Source organism: Gallus gallus, chromosome Z (genome assembly GCF_016699485.2).
Source record: "Gallus gallus isolate bGalGal1 chromosome Z, bGalGal1.mat.broiler.GRCg7b, whole genome shotgun sequence".
Classification (NCBI taxonomy): Eukaryota; Metazoa; Chordata; class Aves; order Galliformes; family Phasianidae; genus Gallus; species Gallus gallus.
In genome coordinates, this window is record NC_052572.1 from 32,376,295 (window position 1) to 32,399,961 (window position 23,667).

A 23,667-nucleotide genomic window follows, 5' to 3' on the forward strand; every position below is an offset into this window, starting at 1 on the left:
ATTGTTTGTGATACCATTTTAATTACATATACAACACTGCTAATACCATACAACTAAGTGGTTGCTTATTTATTTTTCTCTTCTACTGTGGCTTCAACATTTATGTTGAATAAAAAATATTTCAAGAAAGCGTTGTCACCGTGATATCAACTGATTCAACTTAAGTGACAGAACAAAAAGGTTACAAGTCGTAATTTTTAAAGGTACTTTAATTAATTCCCAGGGGCTGTCCCGTGGCAGCCGAATCTGATCCTCACTTCATGTTTTATTTCTGAGCAAGTCCTCTGAGTGAAATCCAGTGCTGGACACAGCTGTCCATTCATAGATCAATTCCTGTTACACTGCTCAGAGTTTTGGCTAATTGGTAAATGCCGTGAGAGTTCAGAGATCACAAACTTCTGATCTTTCTTTTTATCCTTTCTTCTTTAATCTATTTTTTAATGTTTGCATAAAGAAATTTCTATCCAGAAGAAAAGTATACTCATTACTTTTTCTTCCTGAGCTTTACAGTGCGTTTCAGACTTAAAAGCATGGAGTTACAGCACTCTAAAAATACCGAGCTAGGAAGAATTACTAAATGAAAGGCATTCACGTCATTCTGTGGCTGCCTTTTTGCTTTCATGTTTTTAAATACTTAATGATTTGGCAGTGTGAACCATTACAACCTGTTTCACGCTTCTGAAAGATATTGATGATTCCCTCCCACTGAAAGACTTTCCTTTACTAGCAACATGGCCATGTAGGATGCTGCCCCACACTGAGGTGGGGAAAAGGTCCATCTGCTCAGGTATCTCAGCAAGAGTAATATTCAAGTTTCATATGGTTTGTAAATGTGCAATAGACAGGTAGTGAAAGCCAAAGCAGCTGAGGGGAGGGTAGAGCTTCACATCATAGAACGGAATAGAATCACTCTGGTTTGAAAAGACCTTAACGATCATCGAGTCCAACCACGACCTAACCATGCTACCCTAACTAACAACCCTCCGTGAAATCATGTCCCTGAGCACCACATCCAAATGGATTTTAAACACATCCAGGGATGGTGACTCAACCACCTCCCTGGGGAGCCTATTCCAGTGCTTAACAACCCTTTCTGTAAAGAAGTGTTTCCTGATATCCAACCTGAACTTACCCTGGTGCAACTGGAGGCCATTTCCCCCCATCCCATCCCCACTCACCAGTGAGAAGGGACCAACCCCACTCTCATTGCAATCACCTTTCAGATATTGGAAGAGAGCAATAAGGTCTCCCCTCTGCCTCCTTTTCCCCAGACTAAACAGCCCCAGTTCCTTCAGTTGCTCTTCGTAGTGCATATTCTCCAAGCCCTTCACAAGCCTTCTTGCCCTTCTTTGGACCTGCTCCAGCATCTCCATGTCCTTTCTGTACTGAGGTGCCCAAAACTGAACACAGTACTTGAGGTGAGGCCTCACCAATGCCGAGTACAGGGGCAGGATGACTTCCCTAGTCCTGCTCACCACACCGTTCCTGATACAAGCCAGGATGCCACTGGCCTTCTTGGCTACCTGGGCACACTGCTGGCTCATATTCAGCTGACTGTCCATCAGTACACCAAGGTCCCTTTCCATCAGGCAGCTTTCCAGCCACTCCTCCCCAAGCCTGTAGGGTTGCCTGGGGTTATTGTGATGAAAATGCAGGACCTGACACTTGCCCCTATTGAAACTCATACAGTTAACCTTGGCCCATCGATCCAGCCTATCCAGGTCCCTCTGTAGTGCCCTTCTCCCCTCAGGCAGATCAACACACCCTCCCAACTTGATGTCGTCTGCAAACTTACTGAGGGTGCACTCAATCCCCTCATCAAGATCGTTAATAAAGATGTTAAGTAGAAGCGGCCCCAGTACTGTGCCCTGGGGGACACCGCTCATGACCGGCTGCCAACTGGATTTAACTCAATTGACTACAGCCCTTTGGGCAGTGACTTGTAGCATGCAGCTGCTAGAGCTCCATCTCTGCTTTCATCTCAGTTAATCCTTTGAAATGGGAGCATGGTTGACTCTTCATCTCTTTAACAGTTGCGAAACACACGTATCTTAGCTTATTTACAGTTCTTTCTAATAGTGTGTGAAAGCAAGGTGGGTTTGGCATACTTGTGGAATACAGCTACTTTTTGGTAAAAATGGGAATGGTTAAAATCAGGAGGTGCCTGTGTGACGATTCCTGTTTATTTGGAGTTAGCATCTTTCTGAAAAGACTTTGTGAGGGTAAAAATGGAACTTCCTGCAGTTCCCCAAGGTGATAGCTACCTGTCCTGACCACTGTAGAAATCTGCAAACTCCAGTCTGCAGCAACTACCTGTACGTGGAAGCTGACTGAGAATGCTGTTTTCCTTTTATCTGCCTCTACGGCCATGTTATTCTGTTGCCATTACCACAGTCTGTTGTGTAGTACTACAGATCACTGCCATTCAAGATCTGCCGAGGCCAGTGACCATCTGCTGAGAACAACCTCGTGCTGGACCTGCCATGGCTGTAATGCTGTGCTTTCAGTCAAGCCTGGAGCAGTGAGATCATTCTTCTCAGTACTACCCTGCTGGAAACAGCAACAACAACAACAGCAATGACAAAAGGGGTGGGTTGACTGAAGAAACCATGGCAATTTACAAAACATAACAGCAAGAAATAATTTGCTTTTTTTTCCCTGTATTTCACTGAGTTACCCTGCTGTTTTGTCATAGAAGAATACTGAAAACTTCCTCGCTGAAAGGTGCAATGTAGGTGTTTGTTTGGGAAGCACTGCTTTCCAGTGGGCTGTAGTAACTTTTCTCATGTTGCTGCCCTGAAGGTGACATAATACCAGGTGATAGGTGCACCTGGAACACTGTCATCTTCTCTCATCACCCCGAAAAAGATTCTTAGGGCCATTAATGTCAATTTCTAACCTGGCCCTCCTCTGTTACCTATTTTCTGACTGACTGCAAGGTCTTCCTAGGTCTAATGTTAGGCAAAGTATGTGTTTTAAGAACATTTCCAGAGTAGCTTACACACATCCCATTCCCCTTCATGTGTTTCGGATTTTCTTTTGTAGAACGCTTCAGCAGTGTTTCTGTTAATACTGAAGTTGGAAATCCCCAAGTGAATGCTAAGGCAAAGCTCCCAGGATTGAAACAGTACTAAAACTACGTAACGTGCAGTTCCTAGGAATGTTTTCGTTTTTATAAGTTTGCATTAAGAACAGGTCTCTCTTTATCACTTTAAATTCTTTAATTTTAGAAACTGTTGAAGACAGTGTTTTCCAAGCAGCGTGCATCGACAGCCTTGGTCAAAACACAGTACTTCTTTCTAGTATACTTATCATACCAAAAGCATACCATGAAGTCACATTGCAGTAAATTGGCACAATGAGTTTTGCAAGAACTAAACTTCTTTAGAAAAGTGATTGAGTAAACTTGCACATTAACATTTTAATAGCTATAAAAATGCTGCTTCCAGCTCCTACAAAACACGCTAAAGAGATATCCCCACAAGAGCTGAAAAACTATGCACAAACAAAGGTCAGTATCATAGGAAGAGAGGTTTTATACAAATGAAGCAATTAGGCAGTTAAAAGTATTTACTTTTTCCTGCTACTAACTAGACAAACATACAGTAGTCAGATAAAAATATACTACAACTCTAAGTCCTGTAACATATAGGAATTTCTAAGTTTCTCTTCTAAATGGAATTTTTTTTATTTTGAAATGTGTTACCTGTTAATACTGGACAAAACTATTGGCAGGTGTTTAAATACTTTTAAACCAAGATTAAAGGGGCTTTTATTCCACCAAAAAAAAACCCCCAAAACCAAAAAAACCAAAAACATTTTAAAATACTATGCTTATAAAATTATTTAAAACTTTTAACAGTCTATAGATTTCAAATGCAATCCTCTTCAATTAGAATTAAAAAAGCAAAACAACTCCAGTGGTGTCATTTGTTTTCAAAGGCGGATTCTTTTGCTGGTTTTTCAAGCTCGCTCTCTTCACCACAAGTCCTAGAATTACAATAAGAGAGTATTAATCACCATGAGAAAATGCCAGAAGCAAGTCTTACTCCAGATTTTCTTTAAATACAGAGTAAATGATATTGATACAAGTTCAGCAGATGAAGCCTGGAAACTGAAGGAGGTAAGGATACCAACTGTCTGCCTTCTTTTAAGTGGGCTGTCCCCAGACATGAAACTAAGGTAGCAGCAACTGACACCACATGAATGAGTGTGAAGAGTTGTGAGCAGCAGCTGTTCAGAGGTCAGTTTGTGCTCCCTTCAGGCAGTCCTGGAGAGTCCACTGCCAAATATATCAACTCAGACAGAAAAGCAGCCTGGCTTTTTTTTTTTTTCCTGCATGTAAGGTGCTCATTTAATTTACTGGTAGCCCAAAGGGTGAGGCCGCCTCAGGAAGCACCATACATTTCTATCAACAGGAAGTGGTTATGAAGTGCAAAATCATTACAGAAGTATTAGACAACTTCTGTCTTCCAGAATTTTTGAAAGACATATTCAGAAAGGTGTGAAGGTGTATTGCCTCAAGTTAACAAAGGGAACAAAATTCAGAACTGAGTACACAGCCTGGCACTTGAGAACTTTACAGATTACATGCAGGATTGGGGACTGCGCTTTGAACGTTCATGTATTTGTGGTTATTTGCTGTACCAGTTTCACTTCTAAAAAACAGAGCACTGCACCAGTATGTAGCTTTCTTGAAATGAGACAGAGATTGAGAAAAGCATCTGCATACAAGGTATTCATAAGAGGTTTTACAAGTTCAGTTTTATATTCATTGCTTGTTAAGAGAAGCTGTACAAGGTTTTAAACAGAGTAGGGTTGATTTCTTTCTTTAGAAAGATTAAGGACGTGCTGGGGAGTGTGCAGTTCAAGGCCATAGCAAACACCACAAACACTTGAAGAGACAAATCTTTATTGGCAGAACATGTGACCCCCAAGTAGCTCCTTCATGGAATATGTAAGTCCTACATATGAAACTGTAATTACTGAAGTATTAAAATTTAATTTGTGTGGCCTCTGAGGTGCTTATTTTGAGACTACTATATCCAACAGCCTGATCCATGCATATCATTTAAGTTTGTGAAGTAGCTGCTGTAGGCCTTTTTTCCCCCACTACTGCCTACTATAGCATCACTATAGCACTATGCACTCAAATATTCTTCCTCTTTTTCTTCTAATAGCAAATATAAAGGGAAATCTGAGATTATCTTTTTGCCAGTGGGAGATCTGTGTTATCGAGTTTGGAAGGAGTAAGAAAAGGAATAGGCAATGAAAAAATTTGTACCCTGGGGAACCAGTTAAGTAATCATTTATTTTTAAATACTCCTACAAATATACTCTGATGGACAACTAAACTGATTTGCTGTTGATTTCAAGTAACTCAGATGTTGCACTTCACTAGTACCATACTGTGTTTTTACCACATCGCCCATTAAAGCAGCATACTTTACTCTGTAAGTTGTGCTGGGAACCTGCACTCACTGTCTTGATTACACTTCCCTTAAGGCGCTGCTTGTTGGAGGCAAATGATACGAGATCCTCATCACTAGCTGAAAATAACCAAACATCATTTCTGAAGGATGTGCAAAAAGACAGCATTAATTCCAAGGCTATCTCTCAGCTAATATCAATTTTGTATTCATTAAAAAAATATATATATATATCCTACCAACACCATCTTTAGTTTTTCCAACTCTAAATAACTGCCAATATTACACTTATTTGTACAGCTTCAATTAGACATATAGCCAGAAGAATGCCAGGCAACTGCAGTTCCTCCTGGACTGTATAAAAAAAAGGTAATGAAAGGAAAGCTTGCAGTAATACATACTGCTAGACAAAAAGAATCCCCAGAGAACAAGTGCAGAAGTGCTCAGAAAAGAATCAAACTGGTATTCTGCTTTAAGGATAGTCTTTGGCTTTTTCTCTCGCTCCCTCCCCACCAAACTGTATTATTTCTTGTGTTCTACAAGAGATTGAACTGCATTTTCAGTGAGGCTAAGGTTCAAATTATTCAGGATGAAAGTATCTGAAATTCCATCAATCCAAATTCAAACATTCCTATGGCTTCTCATTCAGAAAACGTAAGTGTATCAACTGCTGTAATGAAGAGTTATGAGATGTTAGAAGTTTCAATTCTAGCCCACAGTTTACGTGCATTTAGCCAATACTGGTGACCGCGATTGAGGGAACGGCACAGAGCTGCATCAGGAGAGGGTTGGGAGGGGCTTTAGGAAGAGGTTCTTCTCCAAGAGGGCAATCAGGAACTGAACAGGCTCCTAGGGCAGTGGTCAAGAATCATCTGGACAATGCTCACAGAAATATGGTTTGAGTTCTGGGTGATCCAGGTGTTGGGACTCAAGCCCTATGGGTCTGTTCCAACTCAGGATATCCTATTCCACCACTAGTTTAAGTGGCTCAGCTACTGACCAGAAGAAATGGATTTAGGAGAAAAACATTTGGTAAATTTCATTTGTTTTTGTAGTGTTTGGTTCAGACATTGTTTACTTTGAGTAATCTAAAATATAATAGAAAGTGAGTACCTTCCTCTGTCTCACTGCATGCTGTTTTTCTCCTAAGAATACAACCCATATTTTACTTCTTTCAATCTTCTCTACTGCAGTAATTTCAAAAATCAAATTTTATCATTCTTTGAAGTTGAGAAAAGATGTATATGTTTTCTATGTAACTCAGCATGATGCAGGAAGTTCAATCTATTCATGTTCTATTTAAATCATTTTACTGTAACAGAATAAATCCTTAGCACATGAAAGTAATTAACTCACTTTTTCTTACTAGCAACTTCGAGTTTATCTTTTTCTTCAGCATTCTCTCCGTTGTGCTGTGATTGGTTGGTGTCCTGAGTTTCAGACCCTCCATTCACAATCTTTGAACCTTTTATAATCAAAAGGACAGAGGGAAAACAATCAGTACAGCAGGCAATAAAACTGTGCTAGAAGAAACCACAGACAATGTCTTACCTTCAAATTCCCACACTGTAAATGTTTTCCCCTCACCTTAGTACCTAACAGCTGAAATAACGCAAAACAAACAAACAGGAATACCAAATAGTGTTCCAGCTTCTAGAAATTCAGTGTAACAAGGCTCATCACAATTTTCCTGATGGGAAATAAATCCCTTGAGATTTCAGGTTCCTGGCTTCAAATAATAATATATGTTCTGGTAAGTGAGAGAATACTCTTCAGCAGTGCATTCTGTTCACCACTCTACTCCAGGTGGGTACTTCATGAGATTCCACCTGCAGCAGCGCATTCAGCTCTGTGGCCCCCGCCGCAAGAACAGATGTGGTGGGGTTTGTCCAGAGGTGGTCACAGGGATATCAGGGGGCTGGAGCACCTCCCTTATGGAGGACAAGCTGGGTAATTTGGGCTTGATCAGCCTGGAGAAGAGAAAGCTTTGAGGAGACATCCCTGCAGTCTTCCGCTACTTAAAGAGGGCCAACAACAAAGATGAGGAGGAACACTTCATCAAGGAATGTAGCAACAGTACAACGGTAACAATTTTAAACTAAAAGAGCATAGATTTAGATTACACATTAGGAAAAAAATTCTCCATTATGAGGGTGCTGAGGCCCTGGCATGGGCTGCCCAGAGAAGCTGTGGGTGCCCCATCCCTGGAGGCATCCAGGGCCAGGTTGGATGGGGACCCGGGCAGCCTGACCTCCTGAGCTGATGGGTGGCAATCAGCTCACAGCAGGGGGTTGGAACTAGATCATCAGGCAGATAATGAGCCTCCAGGGGCAGCTGGGGCAGAGGGGACAGGGTTAAGCCCTGCTCTCCACCAGCATCACCAGCCCCTCAAATCACTGCCCTTATGGAGCAGTACAGCTGAGAACCTGTGGTAAGATACAGCCCAGACTGGGCAGGGGTAAGGGCAGGACAGCAGTAGGGGGGGCAGGGTACCCAGGACAGTGAGTAGAGGTGGGGGACAACAGGGGGGGGAGATGGCACTGCTCCCAGAAACACTGCCCATGGGGGCTGAAGCCTGGAGAAAGGCAGCAGAGGCATGCTCCCCACACCCCCAGAGTGCTGCCCCTCTGACAGCACTACGAGGAAGGTGTGAAGACCTCTGGGGGACCTGTCTGCAGCCCTACCCAGCCCCTTCCTGGGGGCTGCTATCTGCTACCAACCTCATCTTCCTTCAAGTGCTGACCTCAGCTGGTCTCAGGAAGCTCATTGCCTTCCTACAGCTCACAGGGCTGAGTTTAATAAGCAGCACTAATGCTTAAATATACACACATGTGTATATATTTTACATACACACACGGTATACACAGACAACAAGAGAACAGTGCCAAAATGGGAAGAAGAGAGAGAGGAAAGGGAAGGAGGGCAGAGTCAGACATTTCCTTTACAATAAAAAGAAGGGCTCCACCTCAATGTGAGAGGAGTCTGAGGTCCCCTAAAAATATCCATCTAGAGACAGCTGGATGCACAGAGCAGGAGAAGGGGATATGGCCTTGTACAATGACAGCATCCTGATATGAGCTGCAGTCCGTGGGATCTCAACTTCTCCTGAACTCCAAGTGCTGAATAAGCCACTGTAGGGTGATGTCGATGTTTTCCTTTTCTTTGCAGGAGACAGAGTAGCAACAAATCTCAATCCTACATGGCAGAGAGGTTCATCTTCTCAACAGAGTTCTTTCTCATCCAAGGCACCAGAGAGGTCTCCCTTGATCCCCCAGTACTAGGGCTGGGATGCTCTGGTGCAGCAGCTTGTCTTGCAGGTTGTGAAGTTCGTTCTTCAAGGCCTAAGCTTCTCCTGGGCAGCAACAGCCACTACGTACATAATGGCACTCACTCCACAGCAGTGTGGCTCTTGCATGCTGTGAAAGTACAGCTGGTCATGACCTACATCCCAGAGTTTTACAGTAACGTTCCCCTTTGTGGGCCTCCTCATACTGAAGCCCACCTTTGGGATTGTGTCTTCCTTGAACTGGCCTGACATAATGACATTGACAAAGGTGGTCTTTGTCAACTGTAGCCCCACTAGGGTCAGCACCATCTTCTCCTTCCAGAGAAGCACCTGGAATGAGTCCAACAGCTCACTGAAAAGGGCCAGCATGCTGCTGCAGTGCACTCTCCAGGCTGTACCATGCATAGCTGGGCATAGTCAAGATGAGCCCTGTACAGCCAGTCTGAACCAGGCCAAAGTGGGTGGAACTGGGCTGCGCCATACCAAACCCTGCCACAGCTCTGGTACTGTCTGCATGCAACTATCATAAACAGGAAAATGATGCATCATCTTGATTGCAATCGTGTGGAATATACAGGATAATTAGGGGACGAGACCTAGTTAGCCTGGGTTCATGAGAGTCAGGCCCTGCTTGACCAGCAAGATCTCTTTCTATGACCAGGTGACACACCACCTAATGGATGAGGGAAAGGCTGTGGGTGTAATATACCTGGACTTCAGCAATGCTTTTGACTTAATCTCCCACAGCCTCTTCCTGGAACAGCTGGCAGTCCATAAGAAAACAGGCTGTATGGCCAGCCCCAGAGAGTGGTGGTTAACTAATTGGTCCAGCTGGTGACCAATCATTAGTGGTGTTCCTCAGGGGTCAGTACTGTGCCTGTCCTGTTCAATATTGTTACTGATAATGTGGACAAGGAGATTGAATTAACCCTCATTAAGTTTTGCAGGTGACACCAAGTTGGGAGGAAGTGTCTATCTGCCTGGAGGTACAAAGGCCCTTCAGAGGGATCTGGACAGGGTTCATCGACAGGCTGAGGCCAATTGTATGAGCTTTAACAAGACCAAGCGTGAAGTCCTTCATTTCAGTTATAAAAGCTCCATACATTCCTACAGGCTTGAAGCAGAGTGGCTGGAAAGCTGCATGAAAGGGAAGTACCTGGGGATACTAGTCCACAGCTAGCTGAACATAAGCTAGCAGAGTGCCCAGGTGGCCATGAAAGCCCATTGAATCCTGGCTTGCATCAGAAATACTGCAGTCAGCAGGAGCAGGATGGTGATTGTCCCTCAGTACTTTGCATGGGTGAGGCCATATTTTAACTAGTGAGACCCAAAACTGAACACAGTGCAAAACAGACATCAAGGCTGTAGAGTGCACCCAAAGAAGGGCAAAGAAGCTCGTGAAGGGTCTGGAGCACAAATCTTGTGAGGGAACTGGGCATGTTAGTCTGGAGGAGACTCAGGAGAGACCTTATAGCTCTCTACAGCTCCCTGAAAGGAGGTAGTAGCAAGGTAGGTGTTGTCCTGTTTTCCTACATAACTAGTGATAGAATGAGAAGTGATGGCCTTCAGTTGCACCTGGGGAGGTTCAGCTTGATTATCAGGAAAAATTTCTTCTCAGAAATAGTGGTGATGTATTGGAACACAGTGTTCACAGAGGTGATGGAATCAATGCCCCTGGAGGTTTTCAAGAAACGTGTAGATGTGGCATTTCTGGACACTGTCTAGAGCAGTCACAGGCATGGGTAGATTGCTCAATGATCTTAGTGGCCTTTCCAATCTTAATAATTTATGTATAAGGAAAAATACAGAATACTATCTCAATACTGGCTACTATGGATCTTTTATATTACAAGAAACTAAAAACATTTACCTGTTTGGTCCTTTTCCTTCTCATTTTTTTTGTTTGTTCCTTTCTTCCACTGTTCTTTGGTTTTATTGGCTTCTTCATGCTGCTTCTGCTCTGCAAGTGATTTATTTAGTACTTGGGAGAGAACAGAATCTCCTTCGCCTACCAGAAACATGGTCTTGAACTTGTTATACAGCATTGTAGATTTCTCCATGATAACTTGGCTAACTTTGAACTTTCGTATCTGAAAATCAAAGCAATAAAACAAGCTTCATTTAGGTATTTAAATACTTATGTAAAATTCACCAAATGCTAGATGAAATTCCCACTTCAACTTGAAATGGGAACACAGACTTTTAAACTCTCTGAAGTAGTATGCAACATGTAAATTTAAAATACTGCAGTGTTACTTAAGCAAATAGATCTTACCTTCTTGAGTGTCAGAATCATCTCTGTATGTTTCTGAGCTTGCTGCATTGAGACTTGAAGGGATGCCAATTCATCAAGAGCCTCAATACATCTGTTCACATCCTGCAGATAAATAAGTTAATCTGATGACTTCACTTAAATGTCAGTAACTCTTCATTAGCTACATTGAATTCACTTCCATATTCAATAATTTCTTATAAAATCCTTAATTTGACTTTTTAATTAATTCTGTAACATTCTGTAATTCTATCATCAAAAGCCTGCAAACACAAAAAGCTGAAATGCAAGCAGCAGTCATACTTACAAACCAAAAGGCACGTCATTTGAATAACTTATTTAACAATAATCAAACACGTAAACCAATTTCATACTTCCATTATACAAACTCAAACTTTTTGCTCCTTTTACAATTCTAGTACTACATTACCTAAAGCTGCTCTCCAAATATTCAGCCCTTCTCATTCACTCACTCCAGCTACCACACTCACTGCCTCCTGGTGCTCCTGCATAACTGAGGCTGAACTAGCACAGACACTTCACTTGTCAGAACTCTGTCTAAATGTTTTTTGTAGATAACTTATTATCAAGTATTTTTTAAAGAAAACTGATTTTGCTTGCTGACAGCTATATTTTAAGATCTACAGCAACCCCATTTAAAGTGTACAGTTCTCTTTCAAAGTGAAAAAATCCTTTAATTCTCAGAATAGTAATTAAAAACAAATATGTATGCCAATTAATTGGAATTTTATGTGTAAGCTAAAAGATACGTATACTTACAAGATTATCTATTTTCAGGGAGTTTTTAATTTCTGCATGTATCCTCTGAAGCCTAGAGTCCATTGATGTTTCTGAAGATTAAAAATAGAACGCATTAGTATTTGATAATCTCATCATCTCATCAGGTTTGTGTTTGTAGAAACCTTAATACAAATCTGAATATCACAGAGAAGGCAGAAAAATGGGCAAACAGCCCACTTCAGATAACCATGCAGACATAACCCTTGTGATGTATTTATTTATGAATGTGATTTGAAATAAAGTTTAGAGGTGTGGGGTTTTTTTTGTTTGTTTGTTTTTTGAATTGGGCACGAGTAGCAACCTTTATAGTTTTCACTATAGTTGAAAATATAGTTGTAAGTTGAAAATAATTTTCAATTTCACTTTTGGGATATCATCCTCTGTTAAATTAAAAGTAAACTTCATGAAATATTAACAGCTACTAATTTTGAGAATTTCTACTGACAGGATATCTGGAGATCACTGCATTTTTTTTTTTTTTGGCAAGTTGGACATATTTGAAATTGCAGGTCTAAGCAAATAAAGTGTCCTGTAGCTTCTCAAGCAGGTTGGAAGGAGAAGTGTTCATGTCCAATTTTAATTAGTGTGCCGAATGTTGTCTTTTTTCTTTAATGCATATGTAGTGGTACATGTCTCAAGAACACTGCATTTAAATCCGGTCAGTCTTAGATGGGTTTGGATAACTTTTTCCCCCTTTGCTGAAAGTGGAACTACTTGCAAACCATGCCCATGGATCTTTGCTACAAAGGGCTGCCCTGAAAGTAATGCCTCCTATTTTTATTACGTTGGCCTACAATGCCTGAGGTGGATGTTGGTGGTGTATGACAGTAGAGGTGAATATTCCCAACAATATTCTCTTACACTTTTGTTGTTGTGTGACAGATGGCTGTAGAGGGGCAGTCTGACAAAGTGGTGTCTGACATGAAAGTGTGGATGAAGCAAAGATGTGTCACCAAGTTCCTCCATGTGGAAAAAATGGCACCCACTGACATTCATTTATGCTTGCTGAAAATGTACAGAGAAACAATGGATGTGAGCACAGTGAGGTGGTGGTGCATTTCAGCACTGCTGAGAACAAGAAAGACAAGCCACATCCCAGACAACCATGGAGACTGTTCATCGCTAGTAAAAATGCATAGATGATGATGGTGGCTGTGTTGAAAAACTGTTTTTTTTGCTGATCATTTGCTTTATCAGATAGTGTTCTTGTTCTTTTTTCATGGAAATAAATAGGAGGCATTACTTTTGGAGCAACGCACATATAGTACAAGCTGCAGCTAGTGGTTTGAATTGTTCTTAAAAACAGGAGTACTAAAAAAGGAATGTCTTATCCTGATGAAGGTCAGTTTGCAACTGTGGGTTAGTAGGCAAGACCACAGTAATCTGAATCTAAGCCTCTTGCTTAGGAAAAACAAGCCTCTTGCTTAGCAAGCCTCTTGCTCAGTAAAAGGTAATACCTAAATACTCAAAGAAGTCCCAGTTATTGTGTTGTGAGAAGACTAAGAATGAAGGAAAAAAATGGAAATGATTCAACTCAAGAAATTAGAAGTTCTTATTCACCAATAGAAGAAATCATCTGAAAAAAATATTTAAAATATTGAATAATAGTAAGACAAGAATAGCAGAGAACTATTCTAATGCGCTTAAACAACAGAGAAGTGCACTGTCATACAGATGTGATGGAAAAAAAGTCATAGATCAAACAATTTGGACCGAGACCCCAACTTCACCCTTAGCAGTAATTATCTCATCCAGGCAGTCAGTTCGTTAAAGTTTAAGATGACCCACAATATTCTGTTTAGCTTCTTTAAACTAACCTCTCTTCTTCTCCATCTTCTTAACTTCTGTTTTCTTGCCTTCTTCTTTATTCTGCCTGTCAAAAATGTTAAAGTGTTTTTACAATGCTCTGTAAAAGTCTGCTCTTCAATCTCTTTTTTGTCCACATTTTAGATGAAACGCTATGTTTCACAGAGATACTATCTCAAAACATTAGCATGCAAAAAACACAATGAGCTAAACCCTAGTTTTCAAAGACTGAAATAAATGATTTCTTTTTTTTTGTTTACTTTGACATTATACTGCTGTTAAATCACACAGTGTTCCCCAAAAGCAGAAAATTAAAAGTTTAGAGAAACAAGTAACATTTGTAAACTGTACTGTTTTGGTTGCATGTAAGAATTTGGGGAAGTGGCATTGAACAAACCTTATTTATACAGGAAAAAATACTTAAGATGACCAAAAAACAGAATTACACTACTGTTTAACATTACAATAGGGAAAGACTATAATTTAACTTAACTTTTAACTTAAAAGTAAATTAATAGTTAATTAATAGTTATTATATATTAAAAAAAATTACTTTTATATATAAAAAAATAATTTACTTTTAAGATTACTATAATTGGTTCAAACACAACTTTCTTATGTAGTTATTACAGTGCATGTATCCTAAAACTGAACTTCAATGTATCATTGATAATTTAAGTCTCCTTGACAGAAATATTCTGGCTTTTTTTTTTTTTTTTTTTTTAAGTACCTCACTAAAAATCAAAGTTTTTGAGAGATAAGTCCCAGCTTCTCTCCATCTCAAAAAGAGGACACAGGCAAAAATCTTTCAAGCTAGCTTTGTAACTTCTTACTTATTCACAGCAGATTATTAACCCTGTTTCAATTTAGAATTTCTCAGTCTTGTCTTATAAAGCCTTATTTTATAGTCTGTGTATTTCAGTATGCCATGAATAAATACCGGCATGCATCCATAAAAGTCTTCAAATCTACATCTTCTATGTTTCCTTTCATCCTCCATCAAGTTACAGACAACCATTTTAATGTATGTAGGGCTATTTTACTTCAACTGGTAGCACAGGCAATGCCTTTTGTACAAAGCACTGTTATTACTTACGTAAATACTAATCCAGTAATTGTAACAGATATGAGAAAAAGTAGACTAAAACAGGTGAGAAAGATAACCAAAGAAGGATTGGCCTATATCCAGTATAATTGGAGAATAACTTTAAACAGCACAAAAAAAGAAGTGCTTCTACTTTTTATCAGTATTGGACCTTGTGCTTTTAGATATGAGCTACAATTCATTATGCGTTCATTAAAATTTACTACTCCCATTTTTCTTAAACTAAGCTCTATGTATCCTGCAAGACATAAAATACAAAAGCTACTTAAAATTAGAGACTTGATTACTATAACCAAATCAACACATTACAGCATGCAGAAATCAGTTTATGTCAGATTTAAGCAGTGCTATATTAAGAGGAAATGCTGAGAACAATTTGCTATCTCTGGAGTTGGAAATGCTTAGATTTTCTATGGGCAAGTAAAATAATTATGTTAGTTTTCTATAGGAGTGACAGGAAGACGAGGAGAAGAAAGGGCAGGAGGATCAAAAACCCCAAACTACAATCTTGTTGCTATAGGTCAGAAAAAGTAGAACTGCGAAGCTATGAACAAAGGGGACCATTATACTCTTCCTGTTTCCCCAGAGTTTCTACCTTTTTCTCCCTTCTGCCCTCCCACAATGTGGGGATGGGAACCTCATGCTTTTGTAGTAATAGCTTCTTCAGCCATTTGCAGGACAGGTCTTAAGAATGAGTCAATTTCCTCCTATTGCCCTGCCCTCCCCACCCCCCCCCCTCCCCAGTTCATGGCAGGATCTTCTCTTCACTCTTAGGCTTGATTTAATTTGTGATAATTTATCTTCTGACTGCAGAGTATCAGTCAACTGGCTTTGCAGTGCCAGAGCAGAATAATAATTATTTTCCCTTGTTTTATCTGATGGTGTGTGCTCCAGCTGTCAGACAGAGAAGGAAATGTTCTCCAGGGATCCCTACACATTCCACTATGTGATTAAACAAACAAAAAAATCCACAAACATGGCTTAACAAATCCTATCACTCTTCATCAAATGTCTCCAAGACAAATATTCAGAGCAGCTATTTGTATTTCCCTTTTCATGTGTATAGTCTTAGGATACTTCTAAATAGAATGTAGGAGCTATCATCTGCTAGAAGTTCTAACTGAAAAATGAACATCACTTCATTTCTAGGTTCAATTCTTCCCAGCTGCCCAGACTTGCACACATTGATTCAGAAGGGCTTTTCACTCTCTTCACTGTAAGTGGAAACATACCAAAAAACAGGCAGGTGTAGAAGAAAAAGAACACAGTACAAACCAGCTTGGTATTTTTACAGGTATTGTTGGTATTGTTTTCTCTTCCTTGTTTCAAAATACTCCTACAACTTTAAGACATCATTTCAAAAAATACTCACAGTTCACTTTCTCCCTGTTCCTCTTGCTTACGTTTTCTTTCTGTTACCTCTTTCTCATGCTGGCCTCTCATGATGTTTCTTCTATGAGTTGATTGAAAGCTCCTTCCCCCTTTTTTCTTCTGTTTTTTTTTTTTTGTGTGTGTTTTTAGGATTGGAAAGAGAAAAGGAGTGTTTAGATTACTGAAAAGAAAGACTACTAAATCCATCTCTCAAGAGTCATACAAACCTACGCTAAACCTGTCTATACGCACAGACAGAACTACATTTAGTCTACAGCAACTGTCTATGGAACAACCTGACAAGAACTGGCTTTCTGCACAACTAAGTACAAGGCCTTCTAATACTGTTGTTTCTGGATTTTATTAGTTCTTTCTCCCTTCTTCCTTCTCCAGTAAGAAATTATCCTGAATACCACAGAAGTGAAGAAACTGAGATAACCAGGATGACCTTATGGTTTTCAAAAACTTATTTCAAGCCAAGTATTCTCCTAGATGCAACCAAAAAAAACCCAAACCCAAACCTCTACACTACAAAAAAAAAAATTAAATCCATCTTCCAGTGTCTTAGAAAAGATCGTTTTATTAAAAATATACTGAAGAAGTTCCTGAAAAAACTATCTGACAGAAGTTCTACTTCTTCTACATCTACAAAAGGATGCTTCTGTTCTGCATCTTTGTATCAGCAAACCACAAGGTTCCAACTTTCATGAAGGTCTAGCATTAACATCATGAATTATCTCCAGTGATACTTTCTTTTATAATAAATGGATGTGAAAAGCCAAATTATACCTTGTCACCTTCTTCCTCTCCCCCCTCATCTTCAGAATCAGAAGCTGATGCAGAACCCAGTTTTGCAGCATTTTTCCTTTTTGGTTCAGCCTCCTTCTTTCCATCTTTTTTATCATATTCCTTCTTTGGTTTTTCCTCTTCCTTCTGACCTTCTTCATCCTTCTTCCCTTGTTTTTTAGGCTTCTCATCTGGTCCTTTTTTCTTTGCTTTCTCCTCCTCGTTAACGCTGACACATGAACAGCATTTAGAAATCAACCATCAACAGTGAGTTTAAAAACAATCACATTAGTCTTAATTCAGGAAGGTGTTATGCTTTTTATTTTTAACTACAGAATGTTTAAGTTAATTCACTCAGTTCATTTAATGACTATCCAGAAAATACTCAAGCCTTTTTCTAAAATTAGTCCATTACCTGTGCAAAACAAAAGAATAAAGTATTAATAGTATGGAGGTCTTAATGAAGCAGATAATGTGTACTAGACCAAAAATCCAGAAGCCAGTGGTCAGAAGTTCTCTACATGCATATGTCTGCGGGACCAAGGAATACTCCAGACTGGAAACACTTCAATAGTTTAAGCTATACTTAAATAAGTGTACATTTCAGGCTACGTACATTAGGTGCATTTGCTAACCTATTGAAAGTTATGTAAATGCTGAACTTTTCCTTCAGTTACGAGAACCACTAGAAGCTTGATGCAAGGAAAAAGGAAGGCAAAAAAAAAAAAAGAAATTTAGGCAGCAGACAGTGCTGGAATTCATTGTGCTGTCAGAAGAGAAGTTTAAATTTAGAAAGTAAAAAATTGAAGACCTTGCACGATCTTGTTGTCTTAAGCATCTTTCCACCCAGCAGACTTTTCCACAGTCTTCAGAAATTTAAGGTCTTCTGTCTCTAGTTCCAGAAGTGTGCATTGTACCTTCACAAGTTACTTTAGAGTAGTAAATAACAATAACTCAAATGGGATGCTAAAGAGACAAAAACTTGTCAGAAACTAATTATGAAGTCTTAGCAAGGAACAATGTTGTTAACAGTTAAGAAACTTTATATGAAAACAAACTACTCACGGGTCACTTTCAGAAAGACAAGATGGCTTCACCAACTTGGGTCTCCCTCTTGGTTTTGGAACTTTTACTTCAGAAACTAGTACAAGGAAAATAATTCATTACTCCACAGCCACTTATCTATTCTTTGTCTACAAGGAAAGATTCTTAGTCAGAAGCTATACCTAGAATAATATTGATATTTTACAAATTTCAAAGAATCCAGGTAGTTATTACATGAAACAAGAGTACCAGGCTTTAACCAAAATCTCAGAAAACTTAAGTTATTTCATACATTACTAATTTTTCAACCACAGGCTCAAACTACCAATTCTTCTGTTTTCTACATGGTGTGTTTAGGATTTGTTTCATGTTGTGTAACTAATACAAATATGCTGAAGTGGGAAGACCAGAAATAAGCTAAAAGCAGTCACTTCCTGTCCACATTTACATGCCATCCGTTTACTGACAGGAGTCTTAGGTACATCATGGAGTCTCAATTTTCTTGCTAACAAACTATTTTCAAGATGTTCTAACACCATGCTTAAGTATACAGGAAAACTTCGGTTTACCACGTTTTTTATAGCAAGAGAAATAGTCTGCCTTCTTGGCACTTATACCCTTTGAATTCTGTCAAACAAAAATACTCAGTGCACTGCTTTAAACTTGCTGAAGTTGCTTGCCTGATCATAATAAGCATGTGGTTAGGAAACGTAGTATTTTAGTGTTTGAATTCCTGCTGGTGTCAGTATTGAGAACTGTTAAGCAAGAGATGCGTACACCGTATCAACATCAGAAAATGCTTCCTAGTACATCTTGTGATAAGGTGTTTTATACAAGTGTCAAAAGCATCTCTTAAAGATTCCTGCTCTTAAGACAGTAGGGAGTAGAAACAGTATGTTTTAAGACAAAAACACGTGCAAATATTTGAAATGTACAGTTAGTAATACAATGAAATTGTGGACTGGAGTGATACTTTATTCCTTCATAGCTTTCAAGATGAATGCAATTAAGTCAGTTTAACTGTGGTGGTACTTCTTGTAAGCTATTTCTATGCTGTCAGTAGATACAGATGAGTATAGACTATTATTTGTTACTTAGGCTAGAAACTCAGGCAATGTACTGCTGCAAGAACTGTATTATGATCAGTCAAGAATATCTACAGTATCTACAAGCTCACCACAGAAATTCCAATAAATCAGATCACTGCTACCTTGAAAGAAAAAAACCAAAACAAGAACAGCAGAATTTAAAATAAATGTTTCAAATTAAACAGTTTAAAATAAAGTAGCTGAATTTTCATTTCCCTTTTATGTCAATCTACACAGACTGATTTACGTATTTAATTAAACAAGTCTCTCCTGCTCTTTGCATGCTTTCATTATTCTCTCAGCTCCACCTACAGGCACAATCTTCCCCCAGTTCTCTTACTCATGCTTTAAGGATGTTCTAACAAAAATAACAGCATTCTGTAAGTACAAAAACCTTTATAAATCAACAATGCACAGAGGAATCCTACAGCAGTCTATTTTTAACAGTGTTCTATGAAGAACGTCTTTCTGAAGGTGACTCTTCTACCCCAAAACAGCAAGCCTTATTCAGAGTACTAAAGCTAACAATTTAAATCCATTTGTGTCCTCAATTCTTAAGTTTGAGATACATTTTCTCCTTACAATTGATTGTATCTATACTCTGTAGTAGTTTACAGGAACGATACAGTCAACCCTCTCTAATTATATTAAGACGTTTCAGTAGGACAAAATATTGAATTATTATTTTGTGGTTACCTGCTGGTCTTCCTCTTTTGGGGCTTACTTTTGGAGATACAGTCACAGGAGCTGCTGCTGCTGCCACCACTGCTGCTGTTGCCACTACTGCTGCCTCCTCAGATTCAGCTTGTTTTTCAGCCTAATTTAAAGAATACATTTCCCAAATTAAAAACACAGAGCACCAACTTCTCAACTACTTTCTCAGACAGCAGTTTTTAAATGCATTCACTATTACTCTACAGTTTCTAAATTAAAAAAAATCCAAATTTTTTAGGAGATTATACTTAATAATCATTTGCTTCATGTTCTCCATTCCATGACTATTTCATACAGTAATGTTTCAGATAGCCTGAATCAGCCCATTTTTCTTCATTTTCTGAATATAAACATACAAAAGCTTAGTTCCAAAAATATAAGAATTATAAGATCCCTTAAATTGGTAATGGCTCTCAAAACCCAGTTTCCCAGTTTTAATGATGTGAAATCATTCTGCCCTATACACAAATATTCTTTTAAACTGTATCATCTCTCAGACGTATCACAGCATCATGAAAGTAGACCAAGCTTCTCAAATACCTACTCTGTAGCTAGTTATCTGCAATGGAAAGATCATATGCTAAATTGAACTAGCCAGAAATGACTAACTTCATCAACACAGTCATCTTAGAGGGGCTCGGTTGTAAACAGGGTGAGAACTTATGACAAACGAACATCTTAAGGAATACATAGGCATCTCCTTCAGAAGCATTTTATTAAGATTCTTTTTATCTGCCTAATAAAAACTAACAGGAGAAAATACTCTCAAGACTTTAGTGTCTCGGATGGAGGCACATCAGACAGCAGTTACAGAAAGAGTAGCAGCAAATACATGTTTATATTCTTCTTGGATGCAGTAATAATTGGAGACTGTTTTAAAAAACAAACTTAAATTATGACTAAACTAAAGTAAATCATGACTGTGTTTATCTCACATAGACAGTTTAAGAAAGAAAAATAACTATTAAGATAGTTTTAAAAAAATAAAACAGTTCCAAGACAAGAAAACACCATGTTCCTTTCAAGGCAAGTAAAGTACACGTTCAAGGCTATGTCACTGTACAGCCAATGCTCTTTTCTAACCACAAGCCTGCACCACATCCCTCAAAATTTTACATTTTTATGTTCAAGCTCCACAACAACACACCCCAACAAAGAGTAATTCGGGCAAGATTGCAATGAGGCTCACATGAGAATGAACAAGGATCTCCTGCCCAAACTCAACACAAACAGAAAGAAGGTAGAAGGAAGGACAGATAGCCTGGAAGGAGCAGAGACATTATCGTAAGAGCCAGGGACCAAGTTATGAAAGCTAAAGGCCAGACAGAATCTAATCTCACCAAAGATATGAAGAGGGTAACAGAAAGGGTTTCTTAAAGTATGTCAATGACAAAAGAAAGACTGGGGAAGATTTTGGCCCTCTGCTGAAGGAAAAAGAACTTGTTTACTGCGGAAAGTGAAAAGGCCAAGGTACTAACTGAATCCCTTTTTAGTCTCTGTCTCCACAAGCAAGATTAGCCTTCAGGGATCCAAGATCCCAGAAGCCAAACTGAAAGACCAGAGTGAGAAAGACAGAAGCTTCGCCAATGAGGATCAAGTTTGAGAACACCTGAGCAAACCAGACACTTGCAAATCCATAGGCTCCAATGGCATTCAAACTTAAGTACTGAGAGAGCTGGTAGACATGACTCCAAAGCCACTCTTCTATAATCTTCACTCAATTGTGGCAACTGAGGAAAGCAAACATTGCTTTTATCTTCAAAAAAAGGGCAAGAAAGAGATACCAGGCTGGTCAGCCTCGACATCTGCCCTGGGAAAGCGATTGAACAGCTAAATCCAGGAAATTACTTCCAGACTCACAAATGAGAAGCAAATCATCAGTAATTAACAAAGACTATGGGAAGTCATGCCAGACCAACCCTAAGCTTCTATGGCATCACTAGCTTGATGGGCAAGAGGAGAGCAGTGGATATTGTCTTCCTTCCTAGATTTCCATAAGGACTCTGATTCTGCACAGATAAAAGAAACTGTCCAAGCATGGGCTGGTGAGCAATAGTGAGGTGGTAACCATCTGAATGACTAGGCCCAGAGGGTATTGGTCAGCAGTGCAAAGACTCGATGCCAGCCTGTAACGATCAGAACATACTTTCAGTAAATTCACAGATGGGACAAAACTTTGTGTAGGATGTACAGCTCATCCTGAGGGACCTCTACAGGCTGAAGAGGTCCAACAAGGAGACAAGTCCTGCACATGGGGAAGAACAACTCCAGGACCTGGGGCCAGTCAGTTGGAAAGCAGCTCTGCAAATAAGAACCTGTGGGTCCTGGAGGACTCTAAGTTAAATACGAGTGTGTTAAATACATGTCCTTGCAGCTAAGAAAGCCAGTCATCAAGAGACAGGAATCCTTCTGTTTTATTTAGTTTTTGTGAACATGCACCTGTAATACAGTAGTGGGGTGCCCAGAACTGAATGTGAGAAACACAGACGTACCAGAAAGGTCCAGTGGAGAGCTACCAAGACAATCAAGAGATCAGAACACCTCTCCTGTGAGGAGAGGCTAAGAGTTGGGACTGTTTGCCTGGAGGACACAAAAGGCTCAAAGGTCATCTTATCAACAGCTATTAACACCTGAAGGGAAGGTGTACAGAGGACAGATACTCTTTTCAGTGGTGTCCAGCACTGGGAAAGAAGCAACAGACAAAAAGGAACACAAGAAGTTCTGTCATAGGAAGCATTTCTGTGCTGTGCAGGTAACCAAGCACTGGCACAAGCTGCTAGAGAGGCCAGAGGGTCTGTGCCCTGGAGGTCTTCAAGAGCTGCCTGTACGTGGGCAATCTGCTGTGGGTGTCCCTGCTTGAGAAGAGGTGTTGGCCCAGGTGGATCCAGAAAACCCCTTTCAACCTTAACCATTCTGATTCAGCAATGTCGAGCAGTAACACAATTTTTGGTTAATGCGCCTACCCCACACAGCATGCACCAAACATCTGTCAACTCAAGTTGCTAAGCATTACAGAAGAAGACATCTTGGGCCTAAAATGCCTTATGACACAAATAAAAAACAGCTATGTTAAACAAGACTAAAAACCGCTATAGCCATGATTTCAGTGCATTATGAAAAGTAAAGCACAAGATCTGTTCTGGTGTCATCTGAGAGGCTTCTCTCCCATTTCCAAGTATCAGGTATATGCACACTTACACGTATTTTCAACTCCCTGGTGTTCAGACCAGAAGTTTTCTTTAATATTATTTCAGATTTACTTTTGTAGTTTTCTTCAAATAAGGTTTGCTTTGAAACTTCAATACGTATATAACTTGCTTTTGTAAGAATACACAAATGTGCATCTTTCATGAAGCAGATGATAGTATACTACTCATCCATGGCAAACACACCAAGGCCACAAGTAAACTGCACTCATCCCTGCTGTCAGCATTAATGTATCAACTTAAAAAGTAGTACTTCAAAATTAAAATTAAACTTTGCTCCATTTTACTCTAGGTTTCATTTGGACAGTGCTCCAATCTAGCTTTCTGTACATCCACATTAACATCAATGGTGGAAGACATTAAGACAGCAGTTGGAACTGCTTCTTTCATAGTAACTCTGTTTCTTCCCAGAAGGGACCACAAACATATAATCTTAGGAGAAGGGTAGAAGTATTTCAGGTAATGGTTCAGTGTGAAGGGTTTTCATTTGTCTGTTTTTCCTTTTCCCTTCAGAGCTTCAAAGCAAATTATTTTATCTCAACTATTCTCACTTACACTGGACTATGTGCAAGAAAAGGAAACTCCTCACTCTACACCGAGCTCAAACAAAAATGTAAAATGTCCTCTCAGGAGAATGATCATTCCTACAAGTCTTCCACTATTTTTGGAAGGGGTAGAAGAACAAAGTTAACTTATGCATAATTTGCCACCAAAGAAAACGATAGCTGTTATCACCCCACCCAAAAATTCCAGTGAGGT

The 23,667-nt window shown here is 39.5% G+C and overlaps 1 protein-coding gene and 1 pseudogene across 5 annotated transcripts in view; both read right to left on the reverse strand.

Annotated features, from left to right (window-relative positions):
* Nucleotides 1-3,200: 3,200 nt before the first annotated feature.
* The window catches only part of PSIP1 (PC4 and SFRS1 interacting protein 1), a 35,408-nt gene continuing 14,941 nt past the window's right edge, over nucleotides 3,201-23,667 (reverse strand). For 3 of the 5 annotated variants that reach the window (XM_046905477.1, XM_046905476.1, XM_046905478.1), the window contains 10 exons: nucleotides 19,685-19,805; nucleotides 17,922-17,997; nucleotides 16,860-17,085; nucleotides 16,072-16,190; nucleotides 13,606-13,661; nucleotides 11,768-11,838; nucleotides 10,991-11,092; nucleotides 10,586-10,805; nucleotides 6,786-6,894; nucleotides 3,203-3,990 (listed from right to left, as the gene is read on the reverse strand). In XM_046905477.1, the coding sequence (XP_046761433.1) occupies nucleotides 3,927-3,990; nucleotides 6,786-6,894; nucleotides 10,586-10,805; nucleotides 10,991-11,092; nucleotides 11,768-11,838; nucleotides 13,606-13,661; nucleotides 16,072-16,190; nucleotides 16,860-17,085; nucleotides 17,922-17,997; nucleotides 19,685-19,805 (1,164 nt within the window). In that variant the 3' untranslated portion in view covers nucleotides 3,203-3,926. Of the gene's footprint in view, nucleotides 3,991-5,445; nucleotides 5,550-6,785; nucleotides 6,895-10,585; nucleotides 10,806-10,990; nucleotides 11,093-11,767; nucleotides 11,839-13,605; nucleotides 13,662-16,071; nucleotides 16,191-16,859; nucleotides 17,086-17,921; nucleotides 17,998-19,684; nucleotides 19,806-23,667 lie in introns of all 5 variants that reach the window. The other 2 variants (XR_005842642.2, NM_001031610.3) reach the window with 2 other exon arrangements.
* Nucleotides 6,808-10,716, reverse strand: LOC107052278 (annotated as a pseudogene).